The sequence below is a fragment of the Suncus etruscus genome, chromosome 11 (assembly GCF_024139225.1).
Source record: "Suncus etruscus isolate mSunEtr1 chromosome 11, mSunEtr1.pri.cur, whole genome shotgun sequence".
Lineage (NCBI taxonomy): Eukaryota > Metazoa > Chordata > Mammalia > Eulipotyphla > Soricidae > Suncus > Suncus etruscus.
Genome location: NC_064858.1, coordinates 55,788,496 through 55,803,915, shown reverse-complemented (window position 1 = coordinate 55,803,915; position 15,420 = coordinate 55,788,496). Strand labels below are relative to the sequence as shown.

Below are 15,420 nucleotides of genomic sequence, written 5' to 3'. Positions count from 1 at the left end.
TGTGACCCCCCAAAAAACTAAAACAAAAACAAAAAAAGTTATTCAGATATGGAATTATGTTCTAATTTGGTATATTTTATCATTTAACTCTTGTGATATTCTTGTTTTAGACTTGATTCCAACTTTTATATTTTTCTCTGTTTTTTATAATCTAGTAAATTAAACAATATAGGAAGATTGAAAAGTTGGTCATTTGATCATTCATTACTCCTCAAATATTTATGGTACATCTCCTCTGTGATTGTTTTGGGGCTATACCCATCAGTGCTTGAGTTATCCTTGGTTCTGCACTCAGGAATTACTCCTTTCAGTGTTTGGGAGACCATATGGGATACCAGGGATTTAACTCAGGTTGCGCACATGCCAGACAGACACCTTTCCCACTGTATTATCTCTCCAGCCCAAGGGAACTTAAATATTTTTGTTTGCTTTTGTTTTTAGCCTGGCTGAACTCTGTACATATCCCCAGCTTTGTGCTGTGATCATTCACAGTGATACTCATGGGACCATATGAAATACTGGAGATGAAAGCGCCTTACTTTCTGTACTATATTTCTGTTCCCAAACAACATTTTTCTGGAAATTTCTTTTTTTTTTTTTTTAATTTAATTTTTTTGGGGGACACCTTGTGATTTTCAGGGGTTACTTCTGGTTCTGCATGAGGGAATCACTCTGGGTGGGGCTCAGGAAATCATATGGGGTGCCAGGGATCTAACCTGAGTTGCCATGTATAAAACAAGGGCCCTACATTCTGTACTATTTCTTTGGCCCCACTAACTTTCCTTCTTAACTTCCCCCCTGAACTTCTGTATTCTTTTTTGTTTGTTTTTTTGTTTGTTTTTGTTTTTGTTCTTGGGTCACACCCGGCATGCCCAGGGATTACTCCGGGTTCTATGCTTAGAAATCGCCCCCGGCAAGCTCAGGGGACCATATGGGATGCCGGGATTTGAACCACCATCCTTGTGCACGCAAGGCAAATGTCTTACTGCTGTGTTATCTCTCTGGCCCAATTTCTGTATTCTTAACAATATATTTTGCTTGTCTACTACATGACTGACCACTTTTTTTTTTTTTTGCATTTGTCCTTTTTTGTTGTTGTTGGGGTGTTGTTGCAGTACACCTAGCTGTATTTTAGGGCAGTTCTTGAAGTTGGCTGTTTCCAAGTTGGCTGTTTCCAAGTTCTCTCAGTACTCCCAATCACTCACAGTGAAGCTGGAGAATGAACCATGCTTGGCCAAATGCAAGACAAGTGCCTTAACTTCTGTACCATATCTTCTTCTTTTTTTTTTTTATCTTTTTAAAACCAGTAGAGAAATGCTTAATATGACTTTGTTCACATATTATTTATTTTTCTCCAAGAACGAATTATTTATGAAAATATTATTTAGAATAAAATATATAGCTTGTTGACATTTTAATGTATTTTTTTATAAGTCCTTGGATAACGTAATAATGGAAATGAGTACGTGTGAAGAACCACGAGCACCTAATGGCCCATCGCCAATTGCAACTGCTTCAGGACAAAGGTAATATGGATGACTGGCAAAGGGAGTAGACTTTTTTTTTTTTTGCTTAGCTCTTATATGTACAGTAATGAAACAAAATATCCTTTTGTTTATTTTTAGACTACCCCTGACTCTGCTTAGAGTTTAATCCTGACTTTGTACTTAGTGAACACTCTTGGAGGATCTTGGGATAATCACCAGTGTTTTAAACCCTGGTTTTAATAATAAAGTGATGCAGTCAACCTTTAAATGATCTAAAATAAGAAAATATTGGAGAAAAGTAGAGATGTTTATAAATTTGAAAGAGGAAAAAGAATGGATATCAAGAAATTGGTATTAATAAAAGATACATAGAGTCTTGCAGAAATATGGTATTTTGTAGTTGATAGTGTTTCTAATTTATAGTTGATAGTGTAGTTGATAATGTAGTTGATGGTGTTCCTAGTTTTTTTTTTGGGAGGGGGCTCATTTGGGGTAACACCTGTGTATGCTTAGAGCTTTACTCCTTGCTCTGTGCTCAGAGATCAGTCCTGGCAGAGTCCAGGGGACTGACTGTGTGGAATGTTGTTGATCGAATCCAGATCAGGTAAATGCAAGGCAAGCTACCCTGTGTACAATCACTTCAGCCCCCTTAGTTCTTTTTTAATACATACACTTTGTAATTTATAGGTCTATTTTCACATTGTCAAGATCTGACTATTATAATGTCACTAGAAGTGCCTAAATGTATAGCACTTTAGGTGCCTTCTTTTGGAATTCATTAGTTTTAGTATGAGTATCAAGAATATGAATATTTTTGTTTTGGGTCTACCTGGCACAAGTGGCTCAGGGGCCACACCTGGGCCACCACTCTTCTTGGGGCCCTGTACCTGCTGGTGCTGGGGGACCATATGTGATGCTGGGATTTGAACCAGTATACAGCTATAATTTGCATGCTAGGTAAATTCCTTAAATTTCTGCCCCATGAATACCTATTTTTGTTGATTTATTGGGCCACATGCAGTGTGCTCAATGCTTTCAAAGTACTCTACTCAGAGGACGCTGTACTCTGGTACCATTATATAGTGTTTGAGATTGTACATGCTTCATCTCATAGAAGGCAAGTGCTCTTTTCTCTGTACTATCATTTTTGCCTTGAATATTTCTTTTTTGGGGGTTGGGGTTACACCCAGTGGTGCTCAGAAGTTATTCGTGGCTCTGCACTCAGAAATTACTCCTGGCAGGCTCAGGGGACCATATGGGATGCTGGGGTCGAACCCAGGTTAGCAAGGCAAATACCATATCCTCTGTGCTATCAGTTTTGCCCCCCAAATATATATTTTTAACAGTCTTTTACTATTATGAAACTTCCAAATTTTGATCTACTTAATTTTAAGAGATTAAAATAGATGAAAATGAGTAATTAACAAGTAGTTCATTTTGCGTAAAGCCGGTGGCTAGCAGTGTTCCCACAGATGAATGTAAACTTAGTAAAGTTTTCACTTTTATCATTTCACAGAGAGGAGATAAACATTTATGTAAAGGTTATCAAATTTAGAAGAGATTTATTTGTAAATTGTGTTTTCATTTGTAATGGATGATATACTTAAAAGATGTAGACTCTCAGAAAAGGTCATCTTAAGAAAATTATTATAACTAAATGTAACCTAGTTTTATTATTATAATAACAGAGTTTTGGAGGGGTTGTGAGAGCATTGTGCAATGGTCCTTGAGGACCATAACCAATAGTACAGGGTTTGGTGCTGCTTTGGCCTTGTGTGGTTCTGGGGGATGCCTTGGATTCCTAGGCTATGCTCCCAACTCCAACAGTTTATTTAAGCGAAAAGGAATAATTATATAATGGCACTTTAGATAATTTGTCTGGGCGCAATGGAGGGTTGGGTCACATCTGTTGGTGCTCTGGGACTACTTTTTGCTCTGTACCTGTGGATCATTCCCAGTGGTGCTTATGGAAGATATAATGCCAGATATCCAAATGGAGTCAGCCTTGGAACTGTAATCACTTAACTATTTCTTTGGTTCCAGATTTATCTGTATTTATCTGAACAAACTTTACTTACAGGTACTTTTTCTCAAGGCCCCCCTCAGATACTTTTTTTTTAAGTTATAATACACTACACTTTGCTTTTGTTTCTCCAGTGAATATGGCTTTGCTGAAAAAGTAGTTGAAGGAATTACTGTTTCTGTGAATTCCATTGTGATTCGGATGAAAGCAAAAGCCTTTAATGCATCCTTTGAACTTTCCCAGCTAAGGATCTATAGTGTAAATGCAAAGTGGGAACATGGTGATTTAAGATTTACTCGTATTCAAGATCCTCAGAGAGGAGAGGTAAGTGTTTTTCCTTCTTTGCTATAAAATGTACTAGTCATTTATGAATAGGATGCCTGAAGGTTTTTTTTTTTATTTTTTTTATCACACCTATTGGATTCTCAGGGTTCACTTTGGGGATAGAGCTGGGCCTCCTACATTCACAGTGTGCACTTAGCTTATTGAACTCTCTCTGACTGTGACATAACTACTTATTATGGTTACCTAGATTAATATGGCTACTAGCTTTGCTCTTGCTATAGTTTTTTGTATTAATCTTAATCATTTTCATATAAAATTAGTATTTTTTATGGTAATCAAATTTTGATTTACTGAGTTAATGAGTTCTGTCTTTTTTTTTTTTTCTTTTTTTTTTGGTTTTTGGGTCTCACCCGGCAGTGCTCAGGGGTTACTCCTGGCTCCATGCTCAGAAGTCGCTCCTGGCAAGCACGGGGGACCATATGGGACGCCGGGATTCGAACCGATGACCTTCTGCATGAGAGGCAAACGCCTTACCTCCATGCTATCTCTCCGGCCCCGAGTTCTGTCTTAATTTAAATGAAAACATGGTGAACATCTCTAGAATGTGATGAAAAGTTAGGGAAGAGATTTTATTTAACATTTAAGAAAGAATTACATTTTCTTCTTTATTTTAAGTAAAAGGTAAAACGTCTGTTCTTCTTAGGTCTTAACATTTAAAGAAATAAATTGGCAGATGATTCGAATAGAGGCGGATGCTACCCAAAGTTCACATCTTGAAATTATGTGTGCTCCTGTTCGATTGATAACCAATCAATCAAAAATCAGAGTCACACTTAAAAGAAGAGTAAGTCAACATGTTGTCTTTTAGATTTGTGGGGTAATTTATTGGAATTGTCAGAAAAGTTGACATAAGTTTGAGATGAAATACCTATATAAAAAAGCAGTGCAAAATGAAAGGAAATACAGTGTGATCAAACAAGAGTTGAGGAAATTTAATATTATAACATTTTTGTCTTTTAGATCCAATATTTTGGTTTTAATTTTTGAGAAGTTGTATAGATTTCTCAGCTGCCAAATATTTGTTGAACAGAATTTTTTTTCTCATATGGTTAAACAGCAAAAACTGTGTTATTGGTAATCAAATGTTTATTTGAAGGTTTCTTGAATAAATAGGAAGGCAGTTTATAAAAAGATATCTAGACTTATTGAGAGGACAGTTAAGAATATGAAAAGTTGAGAGTTTACAGTTAATTATATTGAAATTTGATGAAGAAGCAATGACTTTATTTTATTTTATTTTTTCTCGTTTTTTTTTTCTTTTTTCTTTTTCTGCCACCATGCGACCCAAGCAGCCTATATATATGGGTTACCTCCTTATACACAAGCTTATCATCTTGGCAAAGGCCTGACTGAGCTTTATGGCTGAAGGAATAGGGTGGGGGTAGGGGGGTTGGGGCTGCTGGACGACTGGAGGGGAATTCCTGAGAGCAAAGAAAGGCCAGAAGAGGCACATTTAGGGAAGCCCAGGGCTGGGAACTGGGGGACCCAGGAGCAAGCAGAAAGAAACGCAGAGTTTACCAGAAGGACTCTGGGAACATTGGTGGAGGGAAGTTGACACAGTTGGAGGGATTAGTGCTGAAACAATTTTTTATTATTTTTGCTTTTTGGTCCACACCCAGTAACGCTCAACGGGTTCCTCCTGGCTCTGCGCTCAGAAATCACTCCTGGCTTGGGGTAACCCTATGGGACGCCAGGGATGGGGTGAGGGGAATCCAACCACGGTCTGCCCTAGGCTAGCCTTAGTAGAAATCTTACTGCTTGCGCCACAGCTCTGGCCCCCATCCCCCCAAGCCTGGAGTTTTCTTCGCAGCAGCTGAGGTGTTGCAGTGATTTTAAAATTATGAGTCAAGGGGCTGGGCGGTGGCGCTAGAGGTAAGGTACCTGCCTTGCCTGCGCTAGCTTTGGATGGACCGCAGTTCGATCCCCTGGCGTCCCATATGGTCCCCCAAGCCAGGAGCAACTTCTGAGCACATAGCCAGGAGTAACCCCTGAGCGTTACAGGGTGTGGCCCAAAAACAAAACAAAAAAAAAATTATGAGTCAAAGTCTATATTTTTTTTTAATTTGTTTGTTTTTGTTTTTGGGCGACACCTCTTGGTGCACAGGGGTTACTTCTGTCTATATTCTCAGGGGTCATTCCTGTTCTGGCAGTGTTCAAGGGACTAGACATGGATTGAGGATCAAACACGGTTGGCTGTGTGCAAGGCAAATGTTAGCCTCACTGTGTTATCACTCTGGCTCCCAAATTTATATTTTCTAACACTAGATACAACTATTAAATTGGAAAATAATTTTTAGAGTATAACACTATAAATATCGTGGTTAAGGTATAACATTTCATTTTTAAATGAATTTTATTGCCTCATTCTCTAAAATTAATTATGTTTAGTAATTAATGTAGTTGATTAGCCAAACAGGCAAAATTGAATATATTAATATTCATATATAATTTGAATTAGAATATTTGGATATATTCAAATATATAAATAGTTGAAACTATATAGTTTTTATTTGGTTTTTTTATGGAGAGGAAAGAGCCACATCTCTCAGGGGTTGGGCTACTCTTGGCCCTGCACTGAGAGGCCACTGCTGGCAATGATGAGGTACCACATAGGGAGCTGGCATTGAATAAGGTGAGCCGCATGCAAGGAAAATGCCTTAATCCCTATACTTTCTCTTTCCCAAATTTGCTCTTTGTTAACTGTATTGATTAATATGTTTTTGTTTGGGGCTGATAGTGCTTGGGGACTGCTCCTGGCTCTCTGCTCACGGGAGACAGGTGGTGCTCACAGCTGGGGTCGTCAGCATGCACCATAGCCCTATACTAGCCCTCTGACCAAAAATTAAAATAAATTTTACCACATGATATATGGTCATAGACATGATCTAAGGTTGCCTGGGGGCTAGAATAATAGTGGAAAGATCTGGCACCACCAGATCAGATGCATGGTATAGCAACACTGAAAGTTTAAAACAATATTGGTTTTGTTGTAACTATATATAAATGAATACTCAAAAAAAGATAAAAAAAATAAATAAGTGGACGATGAGAACAAAGTCATAAAATTTATTATGATTATTTACAATATTAGTTTTTAAAACTATTAAAAACTTTGATTTATGCCTGTTATTCATTCATCATTTATTCATTTATATTTTTTTGTTTTTGGGCCGCACCCAGTGGTGCTGAGGACTTACTCCTGCTTTGCCCTTAGGGATTACTTTTGGTAGGGCTTTGAGGACCATTGGGTAAAGGGAATCAATCCATCAATCCTGGATTGGCCTGAAAGACACTCTCCATAATTGTCTTCTATCACTTCTGCCCATTGGTTTTTTTGTTTGTTTGTTTGTTTGTTTTTTGGGTCACACCTGGTGGCTCTCAGGATTTACTTGTGGCTCTGCACTCAGAAATCACTCCTGGCAGTGCTCGGGAAATGTATGGATGCCGGGAATTGAACCCGGGTCGACCGTGTGCAAGGCAAATGCCCCACCCACTCTGCTATCACTTCAGCACCACCCGCCTATTGTTTTAATGTAAGTTTTAAATAATCAAGTTTTATTTCTTGACTTAATTTTGTAAATCACTTTTCCCTGACAGTTAAAGGACTGCAATGTCATAGCAACCAAGTTAGTCCTAATATTGGATGATTTACTATGGGTTTTAACGGATTCCCAACTGAAAGCTATGGTACAATATGCAAAATCTCTTAGTGAAGCAATAGAGAAATCAACGGAACAAAGAAAGAGTATGGCTCCTGAACCTTCACAGGTATGCTATTAAAGTAACAGGGGAGGGAGAGTTAACTTTGCATATGAGTTAGTTTGCATGTTTATGGTTTAAAAATCAGAATGGTTAGTTTCATTAGATATTGAGTTCAAGAATTTTCTTTATCTAGACATCTTGCTCATAATTTTGTTTTTAATGTTTGAGTCACACTCAGAAGTGCCTAGGGCTTACTCCTGGCTCTGTGTTCAGGGGTCCCTCCTGACAGAGTTTGGGGACCATACATAGAATTGGGGATTGAACTGTGTCAGCCAAGTGCAGGACAAGTACCTTTCTTTACTTACTATACTATCTCTTTACCTTCATCTCTATAATTTTATAGATACATTGTATATGAGAAAACATAGTAAATGTAATTATATCTATATAATGCTTTACAAACAAAAGCATTTTACAAGGTACTAGAGTTTATAAGACTAAGAGTATTTGATGTTCAAAATGTCACCTGTTAGGAAATTAAAAAAATACAGTTTAAAAACTACTATAATAAAGATACAAAAAAATTGGAAAATTTTAACCAAGGAGAATTTATATGAGAATTGTGCAAGAAACTAAAGCTATGGACTTGAACATAATGAAAACATTATGAACAATTTAATTATCTTATTTGAGGGGCAAAGGTGGGTTTGGACATTCAGCAGGTCTCATCATTTTCTTGTTTTCAGAAATGTGTGTGTGTGTGTTTAGTTTTTGAGACATATCAGTGCTCACAGCTTATTTCTGGCTTTCAGGAGTTACTTCTCACTGGGCAGGGGAACCATATATGGTGCTGGGGCTCAAATCTGAGTTAATTCTATGTAAGACAAGCAATCTACTTACTCTACAATCTCTTTGGCCCCAAAGTGTTTTGTCAGAAGAAAAAATAGTTAGTGATTAATTATTTTAGTACTATAAATCTCATTAACAAAGATTTTTGTAGAAGGAATTTTGAAAATCTCAGTGGGTAGTGTCTGGTGATTTTATAAAAGGTACAAATTGAATTTTATATTTATACAATAAAAATGTAAGAAATATTATGAAATATTTCTAGGTGGCATTTCTTTGGAAACATGCATTTGGAGTTTAGATGGTTGGTAATTTGGCTTACTATGTGGACATGGGTATGGTCCATGGACCATGGACATGGACATGGATTTCCTCTGACAATCTGATTGGCATCATTGACTGCCTATTACATCAGGAGGTGTACTATGTCGTGAAAGTACATGTCAGATATTGAAGATGTAAAAGTAACTCTTATTGATTCATGTCCTCAAGAATCTCATTGTTTAGGGACCACTCTCATTTTCATGGTACAGTGGGTAAAGTGCTTGCCTTTCTTACAACTGAACACGGTTTCATTGGCAGTATCACAGTGGTCACAGTGGGGTGTGACCCAAAAACTGAAAACAAAACAAACAGCATATACTTGTTTAATAGGAAGGATTATATAAAACAAGTCAATCTAGCTTAATATGCATGCTTGATACAGAAGGAGAAAGTTAGCTGAGGGACCCATAGAAAGAAGCTCATAGGAGTTTTAGTCAACTGAATCAACTGCTTATGGATTTTGAAAGATTTCACAAAACGGACAATGAAATTCAGTCTTGTTTTTAGGGGCCATACTAGAGGTGCTTCATTGCAATTTTGGGGTCTTCTTGGGGGTCTCATTTGATGCCAATGATACAACCTGGTCTCTGGCATCAAAAGCATGTACTCAGCCTCTTTAGCTATCTTTCCAGCCCTAGAGTTCTGATGCAACCAGGTCTCTGGCATCCAATGCATGTACTCAGTCTCTTGAGCTGTCTTTCCAGCCCTGAAATTCAGTCTTAAAAATGAGTGATGGTGGCCCGGAGAGATAGCACAGCGGTGTTTGCCTTGCAAGCAGCCCATCCAGGACCAAAGGTGATTGGTTCGAATCCTGGTGTCCCATATGGTCCCCTGTGCCTGCCAGGAGCTATTTCTGAGCAGACAGCCAGGAGTAACCCCTGAGCAATGCTGGGTGTGGCCCAAAAACCAAAAAAAAAAAAAGAGTGATGGGGAGCTGGAGCGATAGCACAGTGGTAGGGCATTTGCCTTGCATGCAGCCAATCCAGGACAAATCTGTGTCCCATATGGTCCCCCAACTAGTAGCGATTTGAGTGCATAGCCAGGAGTAACCCCTGAGCAGCACCAGATGTGGCCCCAAAACCAACGCCCCCCCCCCAAAAAAAGAAAGAATGATGGTATAGTGAGTAAGGCTGAAGGAGCCTACCATTTCAGCTTAGTGCCCTTGAGTTTGAGTTTGATGTCCCTTGAGTTTGAGTTTGATGTGCCAGGTATAGTCCTGGGATCCTCCTGGGCTTCAGCTGACTGTATGATGTACATTTTGACAGTATGTGTACATTTTGTGTGTGTGTACCATAACTGAAGTGTGCAACCCCTGGTCTCCATAATCAAACTTGTGTATTTTTGCCTTATGGTCACTGAAAAACTATGGGAAGGGAAGAAGGAAAAATGAGTAAAATTTATAGGCAAAGGAAAGGGTGTTTGTAGATGAAAGTATGTTGAATGTATGGTGTTGGTAAAGACCATGACATTTTATTATGAAAGAGTTTGGTGTTACTACAGGAGTGTTTTAGAGAGTTTGGCACACATACCTCCAGGGAGTTATATACCTTTGGGGAGTTTTTCAAGTTTCAAGGAAATTGAATTTCATGTCTTTCAGTTTAATGTGTTATTTTTTGAAAATTTATCTCAAACTGATATCCTATTCAATTAAGATACCTATTCTTCTTTTAACTACTCTTAGTCAACTTTACAGATGAAAGGTATTCATTTTCTCCAGAAATATACCACTCTGGAGATTCCCTCTTTCAGATGGGCATGCTATTAAGTTGTTTTTACACTGTTATTTCATCCTTGTTATCTTTTCTTTGACTATTTATTTATTTATTTATTTATTTTGCTTTGGGCCATATCCACCTATGCTCAGGGCTTACTCCAGACTTGATTATTGAGGGATTATTCAGGAATAATCAGGGATCATTTCTGATGGGGTTTGGGAACTATATGTGATACTGGGGATTGAACTTAGGTTGGCTGTATGTAAGGCAAGTACTCTGCCTACTGGACTGTCTGTTTGGAACTCCTTTAAATTTTAAAAAGTTTAGGAACTATTATTTAATAGTGTAATATTTAAAACTTTTCCGAATACAGTCATGCTATCCTATACCTGTCACCAGACTATCAGCTTTCTTCTAACAATGGTCTCTAGGTCCCCTCTCATCCCCCATTGTCATATCCCCATTTTATCTATTTATCAAACAGTTCTCTAGACAGATTTTCAGGGTTATAATTAACCATTTCTTATTCTTACTTTTTAAAATACATCACACAAAACTATTGGTATTTATCATTTCTTCTTTTTTTTTTTGATGCTCAGGGGTTACTCCTGGCTATGCACTCAGAAATCGCCCCTGGCTTGGGGGGACCATATGGGACGCCGGGGGATTGAACCGCAGTCCATCCTACGCTAGCGCTTGCAAGGAATACACCTTACCTCTAGCGCCACCTTCCCGGCCCCCATTTCTTCTTTGATTATAATGTTTAGAATAATACCCTTTAGCAATTCCATCTAAGTTGTAGCAAACAAATTTTTATTTTTTTTCTTAGCTGAGTAATATTTCATTATGTGTATTTACCACAGTTTCTTTACCCACATATATGTCATTAGGCATTTGAGTTATTTTCTTTTTTTTTTTTTTTTGTTTGCTTGTTTGTTTTTGGGCCATACTTATTGGTTACTCTTACTCTGTGTTTAGAAATTGCTCCTGGCAGGCTTGGGGGACCATATGGGATACCTGGGATTGAACTGGGGTCAGCAGCACGCAAGATAAATGCCCTACCCACTGGGTTATCACTCTGGTCACTATTTCTAGGTCTTGACTGTTTGAATAAGTGCTGCAATAATACAGAAATGCAAATACATTTTTCAGAAAATTACAAAACATTGCTTTAAGAAATAAAAGAGGACACAAGGAAATGGAAACATGTCCTGCTCATGGATTGGGAGGATTAACATCATTAAAATGGCAATACTTCCCAAAGCAAAAAAGTGAATTAACCCTCTTGAAATTAATTTGGAACAATAAACATCCACGAATAGCTAAAGTAATCCCTGAGAAAAAGAAGATGGGAGGCCCCACTTTCCCCAACTTTAAATGTACTTCAAAAGGGGCTGGAGAGATAGCATGGAGGTAAGGCGTTTGCCTTTCATGCAGAAGGATGGTGGTTTGAATCCCGGCATCTCATATGGTCCCCTGTGCCTGCCAGGGGCAATTTCTGAGCATAGAGCTAGGAGTAACCCCTGAGCGCTGCCGGGTGTGACCCAAAAAAAAAATTGTACTACAAAATCAGTAGTCATTAAAACAGTATTGTATTGGAATAAAGACAGACCCTCAGATCAGTGGAATAGACTTGAGTATTCAGAGAATACAATTCAGACATACAATCAGTTAATCTTTGATAAAGGGGCAAGAAATGCAAAATGGAGCAAGGAAAACCTCTTCAACAAATGGTATTGGGACAACTGGTCAACTATAAGCAAAAAAGAGAACCCAAATCTCTCTTTAACACCATGCATGGATACCAAATCAGAATGTGTTAAAGACCTTGATATTAGGCCTGAAACCATAAAATACATCGAGGAAAACGTAGGCAAAATGCTTTATGACATTGAAGCTAAAGGCATCTTCAGGGAGAAAACACCACTGTCCAAACAAAGATAAACAAATGGAACTACATTAAATTGAGGTTATGTAACAGTAACTAGGATACACTTCCCACTGTCACTCAATATCCATTTGATAATGGGCTAATATTTAAGATATACAAGGCACTAGTAAAACTTATCAAGAAGAAAAACCTTCTAACCCCAACCAAAAGTGGGGAGAAATAATGAACAGACATTTCCTCAAAGAAGAAATATAGATGACCAAAAGGCACATGAAAAATATCACATTGTCTACTTCATTCAGTGTGTTCATTATGTCATACAGTTGTAACCAGTAGGGTTTCAGTGGAAACATCTGCCACAATTTTCATGGAGGTGTCCTCAAAGGCAATATTTGGATTTGTTCTCACTGTTCTCTGTATAGTCTCTTTATCTGTGTCTTTTGTTAATTCACTTATGATTTATCATGGATTTTTCCATTTGGGCTTATTCTGATCAGAGAAATCTTTGAGCTTCCTATGTCTGTGCATCTTAAAATTATTCCTCATATTGGAGTTGTTTTTTTTTTAATTGCTTTGTGTTTTGGGCCAGGGGTAGGATGCTCAGGGGTAATTTATGGCTCTGCACACAGGAATTCCTTCTGGTGGTGTTTGGGGGATCATACCAGGGATCAAATCTAGGCATCAAATCTAGGCTGGCTGCATGCCAGACAAACGTTCTATCTGCTATACTATCTATCCAGTCCCTCATTGGGAATGATTTCAGCTATAATTTTCTTCACCACCTCTTCCCCAGTGCTCTTTTTTTCTTCTTCTCAGACCTCTGTGGTTTGTATGTTCTTCCTCTTTAGTGTATTCATAGATCACTGATGTTCTTTTTCATTTCCCTTTCCTTCCTTTGAATCTTCTGTATTTCTTTTTTTCTTGTTTTGGATAGTTTCATGCATCTTCTTGTCTTTTATTAGCACACAGACTCATTCCTCTGCTTCTTTCATTTTCCTGTTCATTCTGGAACTTAGTTGTGTTTTTCAGTAATCTCTATGTTCTTCAATTCAGAGATAAGTTATTGAAGTATTCTCATAGTTTGTCCATCCTTGTTAGAATGCTCTTCTATTATTTTCTTTAACTCAAGTCGTACCAGACTAATCATTTTCACTTGGAAATCCATGAGAGAAGTTAGAGAGATTTTCAGTGCTTGGAGTTTATTCAAGACTTTTGTAGTTGTGCATTTAGCAAATGGAGTCCTTTGTTTCGTCATTATATCTGACACTTCAGCTTCCTCCCTAAAGGTCCAAAGGTTCTTGGTGGTGGGATTTGGGGCCTAAAGAATTGTCTTAATTTTGGAGCTCACTTGGGGATAACAGAGGAGTGGCAATCTCAGTGCTCTGATCTGAGGGGTTGTCTCTGCTAGTGGGTTTTTCATGTTTTGGTGCCATACCTAGTGATACTTAGTGCTTACTTTTGGTTGTGTTCAGGGATCACTTCTGACAGGCTCAGGGAGCCATAGAGGGTGCCAGGGATTGAACTCTGTTCGCTATGTTCAAAGCAAAGTGCCTTACCTGCATACTACCTCTCCAGACCCTGACTTTTTTTCCTTTTAATTAAAATATTCACAGAAGATTCCTTTACAAATTGATACATAAAATTCTAAAATTGTAGCTATATATAATTTTAGAATTATATATATATATAAATATAAATATATATATATATATATTTGGTTTTTGGACCACACCAGGTGACACTCAGGGCTATGTGCTCAGAAATCACTCCTGGCTTTGGGGGACCATATGGGATTCAGGGGATCGAACCAAAGTTCATCCTGGGTCAGCTGCTTGCAAGGCAAACGTCCTACTATTGTGTTACTGCTCCAGCCCCTGTAAATATAATTTTAAAAATATTTACCAAAACCAAAAAATATTTACCAAAAACATTGAGTTATTAGATTCATATTTAGTTATGTTTAATTACTAGTTTTTAGATTTTAGTTTTAGTCCATATTATTCAGAAAATATTTTAGGTAAACAAAGTTATTAATAGAAGAATAAATGCATTAGATCTTTTTTCATGAGTTTATTATTAAAACTTTTAGACTTTCTTGTCAGTAGTATTTAAAATATTTAACCTGGCAGTGATGAGGAAGTTTTGAATCTTTTATTAGAGTGCTACAGTAATCCACTCTACACAGCAAGTGAAGACACCACAGACTACAAATGCTGCTGATCTGAATGACTCAATTATGAAACTATTCAATGAATATGATGTTAAAGAAACGTCCCATCATTTAGTGGTGTCTCATCTCGATCTGCATATATGTGATGATATTCATGCTAAAGAAAAAGGTAATGAATGTTACTTAAATTTTTCTCCTAAATATTATAAACCTGGGTTATTTCTTACATGTAATATGCTGTATATTCTATAAAGTAGCTGGCTTAAAATTTTTTCATGTTTATTTCTGGTCCACACCCATCTGTGCTCCCAGGTCACTTCTGGTGGGTTTTAGAAGATTGTATGTAGTTCCAGGGATCAAAGCCACAGCATTTTTTATAAGGAAAATTCATCACATAGTTGACATAGTAGATCATAATACATTTGTTTCCAATAAGTGAAAGCAAAGTTATTGAAAAAAAAAATGGAAGAGGGGCCCGGATGGATAGCACAGTGGCATTTGCCTTGCAAGCAGCCGATCCAGGACCAAAGGTGGTTGGTTCGAATCCCAGTGTCCCATATGGTCCCCTGTGCCTGCCAGGAGCTATTTCTGAGCAGACAGCCAGGAGTAACTCCTGAGCACCGCTGGGTGTGGCCCAAAAACCAAAAAAAAAAAAAAAAAAGGAAGAGAAGAAAGTTAAAAAGAAAAAGTGTAGTAGCAAGTGCATTTGTGAAAATTATTCTATCTTCAATGAAGTTATTGATGCAGTGGCAGAAGGCTTAGTAAACTTTTGTTGTTAGCTGTCCATTCTGTTAAATTGATGAGTTCCTATAGGAATGGCAGCATCAAACAAATGAAGTTATCCAGAAATTCAAAGCACTGTTACTGATACTACCACTTTTAGGGGTATGCACTTAGCTGCTAGGCCTCCTGAAAGA

The 15,420-nt window shown here is 37.7% G+C and overlaps 1 protein-coding gene across 3 annotated transcripts in view; it reads left to right on the top strand.

Moving 5' to 3' along the window:
• The window catches only part of BLTP3B (bridge-like lipid transfer protein family member 3B), a 101,697-nt gene that overhangs the window by 30,435 nt on the left and 55,842 nt on the right, over nucleotides 1-15,420 (top strand). For all 3 annotated transcript variants that reach the window (XM_049782799.1, XM_049782798.1, XM_049782800.1), the window contains exons 4-8: nucleotides 1,435-1,526; nucleotides 3,645-3,834; nucleotides 4,499-4,639; nucleotides 7,453-7,623; nucleotides 14,492-14,672. In XM_049782799.1, coding sequence (XP_049638756.1) covers nucleotides 1,435-1,526; nucleotides 3,645-3,834; nucleotides 4,499-4,639; nucleotides 7,453-7,623; nucleotides 14,492-14,672 — 775 coding nt within the window. The remainder of the gene's footprint in view (nucleotides 1-1,434; nucleotides 1,527-3,644; nucleotides 3,835-4,498; nucleotides 4,640-7,452; nucleotides 7,624-14,491; nucleotides 14,673-15,420) is intronic.